Source organism: Hippoglossus stenolepis, chromosome 3, assembly GCF_022539355.2.
Source record: "Hippoglossus stenolepis isolate QCI-W04-F060 chromosome 3, HSTE1.2, whole genome shotgun sequence".
NCBI lineage: Eukaryota > Metazoa > Chordata > Actinopteri > Pleuronectiformes > Pleuronectidae > Hippoglossus > Hippoglossus stenolepis.
The window spans coordinates 6,279,527-6,292,324 of NC_061485.1; the positions used below are offsets into that span (position 1 = coordinate 6,279,527).

Below are 12,798 nucleotides of genomic sequence, written 5' to 3' on the forward strand. Positions count from 1 at the left end.
CAGACTCTCGTTTATCATGTGGACCTGAGCTCTGGACTGTGAGTCCGACCTCGGGCTTTGTTCTTCGTGTACACATGTGAACATCAAGCTGTCAGGGTTTTGGCACCGCTGTGTTGGAACCTTGTTGTCTCAGATCACTACAGCGTTAACTTCACCTCCGTGAACAAAGGAAACACGAGAGCTTTCACGCAACATTTACTGCGTCATGTCTTTTTTACACTAAACAGAGACATGAGCTTTGTGTTTGTTTAGATAAATTTGCTTTGGCTCCCCACAAAGACAAAATGTTCCCTGTTGCTATGCAACATCCCTTTGCATCCTTCCAGCATCCAGTGTAATGTCTGACGATTCATTCCTGCCCAACGTAGACATTTGAAAGTGTTGAAGTTCATCCAACTCTGCTGCTGCTGCATGTCTGCTCGTACTAATATCAAAACCGGTTTTAGAACAGTTCGCTCTTCTGGTTCATCATGTTCCTTTGATCCTTAAATGTCACATCAGGATGAATACAAAATAAACATATGCACAGTGAGCACAGCCAACGTGGCTGCATGGGTATGTTTGCTCTTTTTGTTTGTTTATTTGTTTTTTTATTTCCTAACAAAGGAAGAGGCTGTAACGAAGAAAGTATTCTAAAAAACAATAATCAATTGAATTAAGTTTAACCTAGTTTATGCACAATCCTGCCAACAAACAAACAAACGGTATCAACATCATCCCGCTGATGGTTACTTCCTGTCTGAGGCAGACTACGACACTTTGCACATCTGGTTTGAAGTGTTTGTGATGTATGATTTTGAGAAACATGCATTTTCCACGACCCTGCATTCTTTAATTCGCCTCAAATCATCCAAGTATGTCTCATTTTTCATGCTGGTATTAATGCTGACTTGGTCATGTAGAAGAGAAATATGGAAGTTTATCTTTCATCCTTTGCTCTAATTTCTTTTGTCACATAACGCAGATTCACCATAGTCATGATCATGTTGTGTTAAGTTTACTTTTATTACATAATCTCAATTTCTGTGTCTTCACATCAGATTTGTCAGAAGCATTTATCTCTCACTAACTTTTTGGAGAAGCCCAACTTGCCAAACTCCCCTGGTGCACTTTGGAGAGAGCTGGATGTACAATGGACTGCATGTGTGGAGAAAAAGTGTCTGGTATTATGTTTGGAGACGTGTCTGCATCTGACGCCACTCGAGCACGCCGCTGACATATCGGTAATAGCTTCCCAGTGCCACTCATTAGAACATCCTCAGAGTACAAGCAAGCACTGATTGAAAAGAGGGAAGATAATGACAGTTAATAATACGAAGGAAAGCTGATTAAGTCATGGCCGGGATGGTTCAGGCTGCCTCTCTCTCTCTCTCTCCTCTCTCTGCCCTCGTTCTCTCGCTCCTTCTCTTTCATTGAAATCACTCTGTCACCGTGAAAATTACCACCTTGTCCCTTTGACACCGCCGTGATTAATTGCAGCTGCACATATAGGTGTGTGTGTGTGGACCGTTGCGCGATTGTTAAGTTTTTCAAAGGCAGGGTTTTGAGCTCTAGGTGGGTGAGGTGCGGGAGGCTTGGCAGTATGCAGAGTGCAGGTGCTCCCATCGCCGTCTATTCACAGACAAACATGCAAAACCCCCCCCCATCACATGCCATCCCAGCTTAATGTCACCGCTGCCAGGGCATTGTGCGCGGGGCCCACTGCTCAGAATTACATCTCTCTTCTTTCATTACAGCAGGAAGTAAGTGCTGGTTTCATTGTCTGCACACATTGGACAATGGAGTATTTTGGGATTTATTACAGAGGCGTGATTGATAATCACTTTACTCCGTGCAGCTCCACTGTCTGTAAGAGAACAATATGACAGCCGTGCCAGAAACGCTCAAAAATCCCCTTTTTACATGAGAGCGAGCAGCACTTTCCAAGTCCGGCCGCGGCAGCATGTAGAAACTAACAGGCCAATTTGTTGATTAAAGACAATTTCGCAACCTCTCATGCATCCTCAAAAAACTACAAATACACTTTTCCTCCCGAGAGAATATATTTGAATATTTCCAGATTGCGTTCCAGGCCATGTTAGAGGTCGAGCAGTGGTTTGATGTGGGTCAGTGTGCTGCTCGATAAGCCTTTTAGTTTGTTGTGGAGCATCGGGGAAAAATCCTCTTTTGTCAATACTCGGATAAACGGATGAAAGGCAACTCGAGGCAGAACCCAAGTGCCCATGTCACTTTGTGAAACGCAGCCGTTTACTGGAGACATGTCTCACACTGAGAGACGTCCTCAGCGTTGGTCTTGGCAGCTTTGTAATCACTTTTGGAAAAATTAATCAGTCTTTGCTCCGCCATTTAATCAGAATGAAAGAAGTGATGTTTTTTCTGTTATCTCTGCCTGTCAAACAAGGACATGTGTTGAATTAGATTTTTAGCAAATTATTAGGTAGCTCAGAGGAATACAGAGCGAGTTTAAAGCGACGACAGATGTCGCCGTATTTGTGCTCAGATTTTAAGATGAATTGTGGATTGATAGGCTCATTTTGTTTTTGTGCACAGCGTGGACTCTCTCTCTCTCTCTCTCGCTCTCTTTCTTTGTGTGAGGCTGCTCTAAACTGTCCAGGACATTCGCAAATGCCACACAAATCATTTCAAAGCACCTTTTATAACTTTTGAAACTTCGTTCCACTCAGGCAAATCGTTTGAATCTTTTAGTTGGGAAATAATTGGACGTTCAAAAGTTGGAACAAGCACATCCAGTAAGAATCTTTTGATGCGAGCTGGACGGACAAAACATAAAATGTTAGAAAAAGAGAAAATACACAAACCTAAGGCTAAAGGATTTATCTGCCGATGTCGTTTCGAGTTCCGACATATCATAGTAGATATCATAATAAATATCCATAGAAAAATACAAAATATAAGATCACATATAAAATTCAACAGTATTTGGTTGAAAATAAAATGTTTAAACGGCCGAATATTTCTAATTCCCTTTTTTCTACATGGACAATGACACCAATAAGTGGAGGAATCCAATAAGTGTACGTATGTGATAATTCCAATAGAAAATTCACCAGGAGATGTTTTTTTCCAAAGATAGAAAAGGATTCTTCACATGTCTAGTGTCATAAATAAAGGTGAATTGTTGCCAAAGTAGTATCTTTGTATGTTTCATTAAAAATCTATATATACAGAGTTGAACTACTTTACGTCAAAGAAAGTCAGCAACACAAATTCAACGGCAATTTAAAAAAAATGAGACGCTTGCAGGCTCAAGACGCTGAGAGGCTCAGGAGATAAAGGGGGGTTGTCCACTAAACAGAGGGTCGGTGGTTCGATCCCCAGCTCCTCCTGTGCACGTGCTGAGGTGTCCTGAGTGGGTGAGAGTCCAAACTGTACCGTGAGGAGCTCTGAGTGGTCATCAGGACGGTAGCACACCTCGCACTTGCTGTGTGTTTTACTGCTGCATCAGTCCCAGACACTTCTGAGGAGACACGGAGGGCGAGTGGCTCAGAAATCATATTCAACACCGACTGCAGCCGATCGCTCAACCCCTCGAATACTCTAATTTCTATACGTGTCTGTATCTGTGACTCGAGTATTTCCATCACTTTAAGTGACCTGTTCTTAGCAATGAGAGGGGAAATGAAACAAGGCGCAGAACTGCGGCGTAAAGACGCTGAAATCCAACTTCACTCACTCGCCCTCAGCAACGTATCAGTCATCCCATTCGTCTTTGATGATACCTTCATTGATTCCTTTCCCTATAGCTCAGGCAGACAGATGGCGTGAGAATCCTATTGAGTCACGATGAGATCTCTATGAGCGGGTAAACCGGTGCCTGATGTTCTGCCGGAGCCAACAACTGAATAAAAAGGTTTTATTTCTGACTCAGCCACAGCACGCGCACGTTTAATCAATATTTTCCTTTATGCCCGTGAATTAACTTGCCTGTTGATATTTATAGAAACAAATCAGCTATGTGGGCTCACGGAATTAATTCCCAATTATACCAACGCAGGTGTTTTTGTGCACCCGCGCCATTTTGTCCGAACAAACAGTACGGAGCAGGTGTGCGGATCGTTCCAAGCCGCGCCGCCGTCCCCTCCACCTGCTGCGATAATTAATGACGTGTTTTAATGCGCAGGCGACAAAAAAAGCTTCTTGGCTCTGCAAGTTGTCGAGTCACTCGCAGGAGTTGAGAGGTGCAGACGCAATGGGGTCATTGTGGATCTGACGTTGATGTTTCTACTTCTCGGTGCATTATTGGATTTCAGAGTCGGGCTCCGCTGAGCGAACACGAGGTAAATGCAGATTAAGGGTCCCGGGTATTTAAAGCTCTCTCGTGGTGAAATTCAATAGTAATAACTGCCCTATGGAATAATGGTATTGAGTCACACAGTTAGAGGACTGTTAGTTCCAAACGTTGACAGGTAGAAACTGTAGATGTCGAAATGAATGACAAAAGAGAAGCTCTGTTACCATGGACACGGTGACATGTCTGAGTTTGATTGCAGTATAACGGCACAAGTTTGTACGAATACCTGACACGACCACCCACAGCTAATTTGAAATCAATAAATCAATCAAACTTTATCCATATAGCATCTTTCAAACTATTCAAATTCAAGTCTAAGTGTTTTATAAGTTATTGAGGATGGTAAATTATATTAAAATGAAGTAAATTGAAATCCAGAAAACATTCAAATTTAAAAACTATTGCATAGTAAAGCAATCAATAATAGAAAAGACAATAATGATAGAAAATATAATCCTCACCCAAGTTTAGCAAAAACAAAATAGAATAAGATGCATAATAATGATACAATTTAGATAATAAACCATCATATTATAAAACACTTTCTTAAAAGCCAAACTAAATAGGTGGGTTTTGAATTTACATTTTAAAAATATCAAAAAATTGTTCTAGCAACTCAGAGCGTTAATATCTGGAAGCAGAAGAACCAGAGGATCTGAGGGGACATTTCTGATGAGTAGTCAGGTGTTGGTCCATCCAGCGCCTCGTCAACTAATAAAATAATCTGAAATAAACAACAAAAACCAACAAGTAACCAAACTGTTACTGTTCTGATACTCAGAGAGAGAAATGACCTCACTACTGAGACAATAATGTTCACGTGATAAAATGCTGTTTTCCTGGCACACCGAACATGAGCCTTGAAATTTAAATCCGAGTGAAGCATCACCCCTCAACTCTGTCCGAGCATTCAGGTCAATTAGAGTGGAAGCACTTACCCTTTGGTTTGTATTTTATAAGTGTCGCATATGAGTGAGTGAGTGTGTGTGTGTGTGTGTGTGTGTGTGTGTGTGTGCAGTCCAGTAAGTCCACTAATTAAAATCTAAGGTTGTACTTGTAGGCACAGTCATTAGTCATCTTTTAACAACAGACTGCGCCAGTGTGAGGCCTCGGAATCTTCCCTACCAGGGTCATTTATTATCAGCCTTGATGGGCACAGTGGAGAAAAAAAGAGAAAACTTCAGGTACTAATTCCGGTTATTCCCTAATGGAACACGGAAGCTGATTAAATTTAATGAAAATCTATTGCAATAAAAAAGGGAAAATACTGTTGTGCATCCAACCTCCGCAGTCACATCCCAACACGGGCAACACGCACGTGTAAAGTGTCTGTACAGGAAGTGCACTGCAGATAGATGGGGCCACAGAGCAGCGGGAGCCTCACAGGTATATAGGAGCGCCGGGTTCTTTAGGAGTCGTTAAAGATTTTATCTTTTTTATTTTTTTTTTATTTTCTCCATTTATTTTTAAGCCACGTTTACCGACAACAACCCTGAATGCCTTTGAGCAAGGTGCCCAGCCCCCGTGCGGTGGATGGTGCAGCAGCCTGCTCTGATGGCAAGCATTAGGCGCTTTTTAGAGTCGGCTATAAATACTGCGATACAACCCGGCAGCACAACGCAGCTTGTAATATAATGATGTTGCATCTGTCGCGGCAAACATCGCCGCAGCAACGGCGAGGCGCCGGCACAGACAGACAGCTCCCATCCATCAGCCATTTAAAAATAAAGTTGTTAGAATAAAGTTGGGATTGAATCAAACTGATGAATCTGTGCGTTTTAAAAGAGTAAATCCCTCTTTTCCTAGATGAGCTGATAATTTCATTTGTTTGTCGAATTGAGGAAAGAACACGTCTCTTCATTTTAAAGGTGAATTATTTTTTTTCCCCCTGTGAGGAGCTCGACATTGTAAATATGTATTGTGGTCCACGGATTAAAGAATCCATCCAGATTGCAAAATATAAAAATATCATTTGGAGTTACTCCTCGGGGGCCCGGCCTTATCCTGATTTGTTTATACTCATTAGTGCTGTTTACCCACTGGAGGCCCAGGCCCTAGAGGTGGCACGGTATCAAAGCGAGCTGCAACCACCTCCTCACGGAAAAAACCTCACACAATACAGGGAAACGCTGTGTTTACAATAATGACTCTCTGATCTTTGGCAAATTGAATTCAAATGTCCAATGGTTGCTCTGAAAGAAATGTGGGTTTAGTTTTCCCCCCACTTTATCTTCAGCAGTGAAAAACTAAAAGAGAGAAGACATATTTGTTTCTAAAATATCAACACTGCAGGCTCCGATGATACAAACCTTATTTTCCAACGCTAATATCTGCAGGTCATGTGCTGAAAGGGAAGCGGTGAATTCCTCCCAGTGAGAGATTGTTGATAGACTCGTGAAATGATGAAGAAATTCCTGTAATATTCTGGGAAAAAAGCCTGAAAGCGGAAGCGCACGCTGCTGCAGGACCGACACAGCAGATGAGCCAATTCTGAAATCATCCTCTAAAGCTGCGCTGATCAATACGTTTATGGTCTGGCATATTCTTCTCTGCGTGGGGCTGCGTTTTTCAGCACTTTTCTGTAGTGTTGGTTCGATAATGGAAACAGGTGTCTGTTTTCAAAATGAGAAGCCCTGTTAAAACCCACTGTTCACTAACCTGCTACCACTAATTTTGTAGCCGCCGAGACGTTTATCGTGCTCAAGAGTTTGAGAAAGAACAAAAGAAAAGAGTCACTGTCGGACGTAATGTGCCAATTTGTGTGTCTTTGCTTTCTACAGTCCCAGATTCTACCACGGCAAATTTAAGCCATTTTTAGAGATGAGAAATTGTCCAGAAAACTGGGTCTCATGTTAGAAAAATCATCGACACGCCCACTCACTTGAGTTCTCATGAGGAGGCAGGAAAAGCTCCGGAGAATCTCACATCGTTCACTCTGTATGATTTCAGGAGATGATTCGGTCCATGTCTGAAAGCAGCCTTACAAAGTGTTATAAAACTTAGCTTTCCCTCTTGTTCTCCTCTCCGTCTTTTTCTCTAAACTGCTCCTCGTTCTTTCTCAGGTGTACTTCAAGCGGGACGGCGAGCTGATCGAGGTGATCTCCTACACCCTGCCCTCCTCCACCGAGCAGGGCGGCGGCTCGGCGGGGGTGAGAGGGGCCAGGCCGCTCATCAGCAGGGACCTGGATGATACCAAGCTGCAGCGCTCCCTCTCCCTCCTGGACCCGGAGGGGCGAGCGGCCCGTCTCTACACGGAGATCCCCCAGCGCGTGCACACCCAGGGCCAGCAGGCCTCCGAGCCCAGCCCGGCCACGGAGGTCATCCCGGAGACGGTGGTGAGCCGGGAGTTCCCCCGCTGGGTGCACAGCACGGACCCGCTCTACTACTTCAGCCACACTCACATCCCGCAGAGCGACGGCTCGGTGGTGGTGCAGGCCCGGCTCACCTGGACCCTCAATCCTCAGCTGGATAACGACGCCCTGTTCAGCTGCGAGGTCAAGCACCCGGCGCTGTCCATGCCCATGCAGACAGAGGTCACCCTGGGTGAGTAGCTTTCACACGGACTCACTGCTTTCCCATGGTATCTCTATCAGCCCTCCTCTCATCTGTCCTCTATTCCTACCCAGAAGCACCTAGATGCACTCTTTTCTTTCCCTGTCTCCCTGTACCCCCTTTGCCGCACTTGCAAACCCACTGGGTCCCCTTATGCGTCCCTTGCAAATGTACTCAGAACAACACTGATTTTCATTTGACGCCACTTAATTGTGTTACATCGGAGCAGATTGCGAGTTTAGTGGCAAATGCAAAAAACTCTTGAGTGAGTGACAGGGCAATTCATGGAGCTGTCTGTTGCTAGATTGAGTTAACTCAGCGGCGTTATTGAAAGAGTCAACCTGAATTAGAGGAGTCAAATGAGAAGCCAGAGACGCTGACCAACGGGATATCAGAGGAGAGACGATCTCAGAGACGTCGGCCTCCTTCAAACCTCAATGAGCTTCTAAGCTCTTCAGTCTGGCACTTTAGTCCCTTTAAGGAGGAGTATAAATGACTTTACCTTTCATTTCAAGGAGAGAAACACTATGAGGTTTCTTATTTGTTCATCAGCAAACTATCCAAGCAGAAAAAAAGCAGTGACGTAGATACAGAGCTCAGAAAGACAAACTTTACCTTTTAGTGTGTGTGTGTGATCCAGAAGAGACAAACACCCTGTCTGATTATTTTAATTCTCTTTTAATCCAAACTCAAAGATGGCTTCCAGCAGAACCCATTAACGCTTCGAAGGTAATAAGTCGGCCTGGTCGTCGTGGAGACGAGCCACGTAATCCTGCCACAATAAACAGAGACGTTATCTTCCACGAGATGCGAGCGGTGATTGAAAGGCGGGAGGAGGAAGGGGGCTGTGGCAGCTACATGTTTGCTTGCTGCTTTGTGTGTCGCTGTCAGCGTTTTATCGCACATTACCACTTTCGGTTTAATTAGAAGTGTCCCTCTTACTGTGGCGGGGCCGAGCGGCTGTGGTCACTTGCAGCCGACGTATGGAATCTGTCTTCAGTCTTTAATAGGTTTATAAAATGTCAAGTAGGTGTTAACAAACAAAGAACATCAAAGCCTCTTCCTGCCTTAACTAGAGTCCGTTATCATGTGTCATGACTCCACGGACAGAAAACAAATCTCTGCCAATGCATCTCGCCTGATTGCAGAAAGAGAAAGAAAATCCCTGGATCCGCCCATTTATGCAGATATGCTCCAAAATCATATTTAATAGCCAAAGCAACGTTACGTTATTTCAGCCAAACACTGGTGGTAGTTGCCGATGTCTATTTCTCACACTGGAGGAAAGAGTTTGTAGCCCGGTTGCCGTACGAAGAAGAAAATCGGTAGAATTATCTTCCGATGTTAAAGAGAGTGAAAGAACATTTCCTGGATCTGCCCCTTTGTCTCGGTCATCTCCGAAATTTAATAGGTTCTTTCTTGGCCCATGTTTTATCCTTCCACCAAGTTTTGTGACAATCCGTTCTGTCAATTTTGCGTCATCACGCTCACAAACAAACCCACGAACACGGGTGAAAACTAAAAGTAATTAGTACATTTTAATGATATAAATACATTTTTTACAGTAAAGCTCACTCACTTTTTGAAATGTATAAAATTGCATTATGAGGACTCCTTGGATTTGAACTTCAATAACTTGGAAGTAGCAGCAAATCTTCATCATTAGTCCAGCTTTCTTCTGATGGTGCACTTGCAGCTTGAGAAAAAAGAGGAAAGTTTTGTATTTTGTTTTAATTTAAATTCTTGTGCTTTTGCAGTTTGCCAAGACGATTTCCTGCCAGAGCCCATATGCAAACGGTATCTGGGTAAATAGGGTGAATCTACAGGGTCTCAATTAGTGAGGAAGGGACACTCCTTTATGATGTAGCTCTTCAATCAACCCCTCTTCAGTTCAGACTGAGAGGAGGAGTGCACAGTCGCTTTCCAGATGAAGATCTCGTGCAGGATAACTCAAAGGACAATGCTGCCGTCAGTCTGTGTGTTTCTCTCCGTCGGCACATCCGAGGAAAAGATCTAAACTCGACAATATGCAGCTTCAAGTCCAGTGTTTTCTACTGAGGATATTATGGGAGCAAAAATGTACATGTGTATTAAAATAGAAAGTAATAGAGGTAACTTTATTTTTATAGCACCTTTCAAAACCGCCGTCACAAAGTGCTTCACAAAGAGGACGAATAAAAAACGAGGATGCAAAACGTTACGCCGTTTAAAATCACATACAGCAAATGATAAACCGCAAAATCTAAATTCAAAGACGGAAGATATAAAATAATACAGCATCTTAAATTGCGGTGACAGACTGTGTAGTGCAGCGATGTAGTGTTTTTAATACTTTGTGTAAACAGTGGGGGTCTGTTGCAAGAAGACATTTCACACTGCTGCCAAGGAGGTTGTGTTTCCGCCTATGAACTCACGCATTCCCACTTTGGTGCAGATTTGGATCAGGGGGCTGTTTATTTCACTTTCTTTAACATTGTGACATAAGTTTGTGAACCGATATTAATGAGCTATTTGGTGCAGATCCAAATAAAAAATCCCGATCTAGAGAATTTAAATGCGGTTTCACATGGGCACTGTTAGACGTGCGCTCTCTGAGTGTCAGAGTCGTTTGTGGAATCAGTTTATTGTTTGCTTTGATCCGCACATTAGATTTGTCGATGATGAGAAGAATGAAGATTTTCCGTGCAGCTTATGCTTTCAATAATTCAATCATATCCGAGGAGATGAGACGATGCATTTTGTCCTTTATTCAAACACAATGCTTTCATTTGGTATAGATTAGTTTTTTCTTTCGCAAATGGGAAAAGAAGCTCATAGCAGAAAATTGTCTTTTTTAAAATGTAATAACTGTCAGCGCGCCATCGCAAGTGGATGGAAATAAAGTAGCAGAGTCTCACGTGCGCGGCGGAGGCAGCAGCAGCAGCAGTAGGAGGTATAATGACACGAGCTGTCTCCTCCAGACAAAGTGTTGCGGTAAGGAGTCTAACAGCTCCTCTCCTCGTTCACATGTTGATGGTGACACACCCTGAGGGGGACGCGTCCTGTGAAACTGCTGCTAATTGTCACAGGTGCTAATATTTTGACAAGCCTCTCTCTCTGGCTCCGTGTCGGCAAGTCTTTAATTCGGCGCCACTTTTGTTCTTTTAAGGAGACGGAGGGAGCATCAGCCGACATCATCTCAAGAGAGGAAGATAGAAAAGGAGAAGAAGCACGCGTGGATTCATCTTAGCACATTTATATTACGCAGCTCTAAGTGTATAATTGCGTTGGCTCCGTCTCACCGTGCACACACACACACACACACACACACACACACACTCTATCTCTCCTGGTTCTCTCAGGTGTGTTTGGCCAGGAAATGAAAAGGAGGTCCTCGCAGTACCCATAAGTAATAAATCTTTCAGAGATTTAATATTGCCACATGAGACAGAGCGACAGTCTGACAATCGACCAATGTTGTATTACACTTCATGAATATTCATGGGGGGGGCTCCGTGCTCGCCATACAAATGAACCTGAAGCTGGCGCCAGAAAAAAAAAAAAAAGGTGCTGCACTTCTCCGAGACCGTGAGGCAGAGGTCTATATCCTGCGCTCCTGGATTCATGAACACGCTGCAGCTTAATAATTAAAAGCAGTTCTTTGCTTCGGTTGTAGATGAGCGAAGGTGTTTATTATTCAGCATTATTAGACAAGTGGTGTGCTTCTCATTTCATGCAGCTTCACACAGATCCGGGCGTCCTCACATTTCCCAGTCATTGCTTTGCCAGACTGTGATAATAAAAGAGCAGATGCTCAGTTTAAGGAAGGCGGCTGTGATTTGTGTGTGTGTGCGTATGTGTGTATTTTTTGGCGGATTGTGTGTGTGTGTGTGTGTGTGTGTGTGGGAATATATACAATATGGTTTTCTGTATGTTAATGCCTGAGTGTTTGTGTGTGTGAATAAAGGTTTGTCCTGTGTTTCTTGTATGTGGTTTGTATCTGTTCTGTTCCACATTCTGAAATCTGTCTCCTCTCCCTTCACCTCGTCCTGTGTGTAAGTTGAATTCGTCAAAGACACAGCGCTCACTGACCTCTCCACGCTGCAGCCGCCCCTGCAGTCACTCAGGCTCTTTTAAATGCAGTTGCGTGCCGGCCCAGCTTCTCTCTCTTAGCAGAGCCAGTCACCCAGCTAATGCGACAGGTTCCCTTCAACTCCTTGAGTCTGCTGCGCAGCTGGGCCGACCTGTTGATGTTTTGGCTTGGGTATAAAGCCCACCTGATGCAGGGCGCGGGGTAGTTCCCTCCGGAGGGCATGTTAATTCTCTGCCTCCTTCCACCCTCTCCTCTCTGACGCGAGGAAAATTAATTCTCGCAAAACTGCAGAAGTTTGGTCTCGCGGGTGACGAACGCCACCCTCACCCTCACCCTCAGAGGGAGGCTGTGCTGTGTCAATCACACCGCATGCTGCACTAATCAAAGGTGCTGACGTAGGACACCAACTGTCACGTTGGAGCAAATCCCAGAAAATCGGCCATCATCTTCCCCGGCCATATGCCTTGCAAGCTCCGCGTGACGCCACGACACCAGTATTTAAAAATACCATTCCGTCAGTGTGTGGGTGGTGGAAAGATGCTTCACACTGACATGCCAAAGCTAGCCTGTGAAAAGCCATCCATCGTCGACATGAGACATTCATCCATGTCAAACTGCTCACATGATGTCTGCGGCGGGCGCTGCCAGCTCGGGATGTTTTTATCTCATCTTTGGAAAAAAAGTTACTGAATTCTTCTTGGACTTTGCACCAGTTTGCACTGATTTTTTCCGGGGACAAACAAATTTGTTTATACAGAATAACAAGCTGCCTGGTGATGGGGAAATCTTTCCAAAAATTTGAATATCTGCCTGTCCCCCCCGCCCCCCCTCAGCGTCGCTTGAATTCCCTCCAACCACTTCG

At 44.1% G+C, this 12,798-nt stretch overlaps 1 protein-coding gene across 2 annotated transcripts in view; it reads left to right on the top strand.

The window, feature by feature from the left end:
• Window positions 1-12,798, top strand: part of igsf21a (immunoglobin superfamily, member 21a) — a 180,793-nt gene that overhangs the window by 154,541 nt on the left and 13,454 nt on the right. For both annotated transcript variants that reach the window (XM_035153305.2, XM_035153306.2), the window contains exon 7: window positions 7,375-7,855. In XM_035153305.2, coding sequence (XP_035009196.1) covers window positions 7,375-7,855 — 481 coding nt within the window. The remainder of the gene's footprint in view (window positions 1-7,374; window positions 7,856-12,798) is intronic.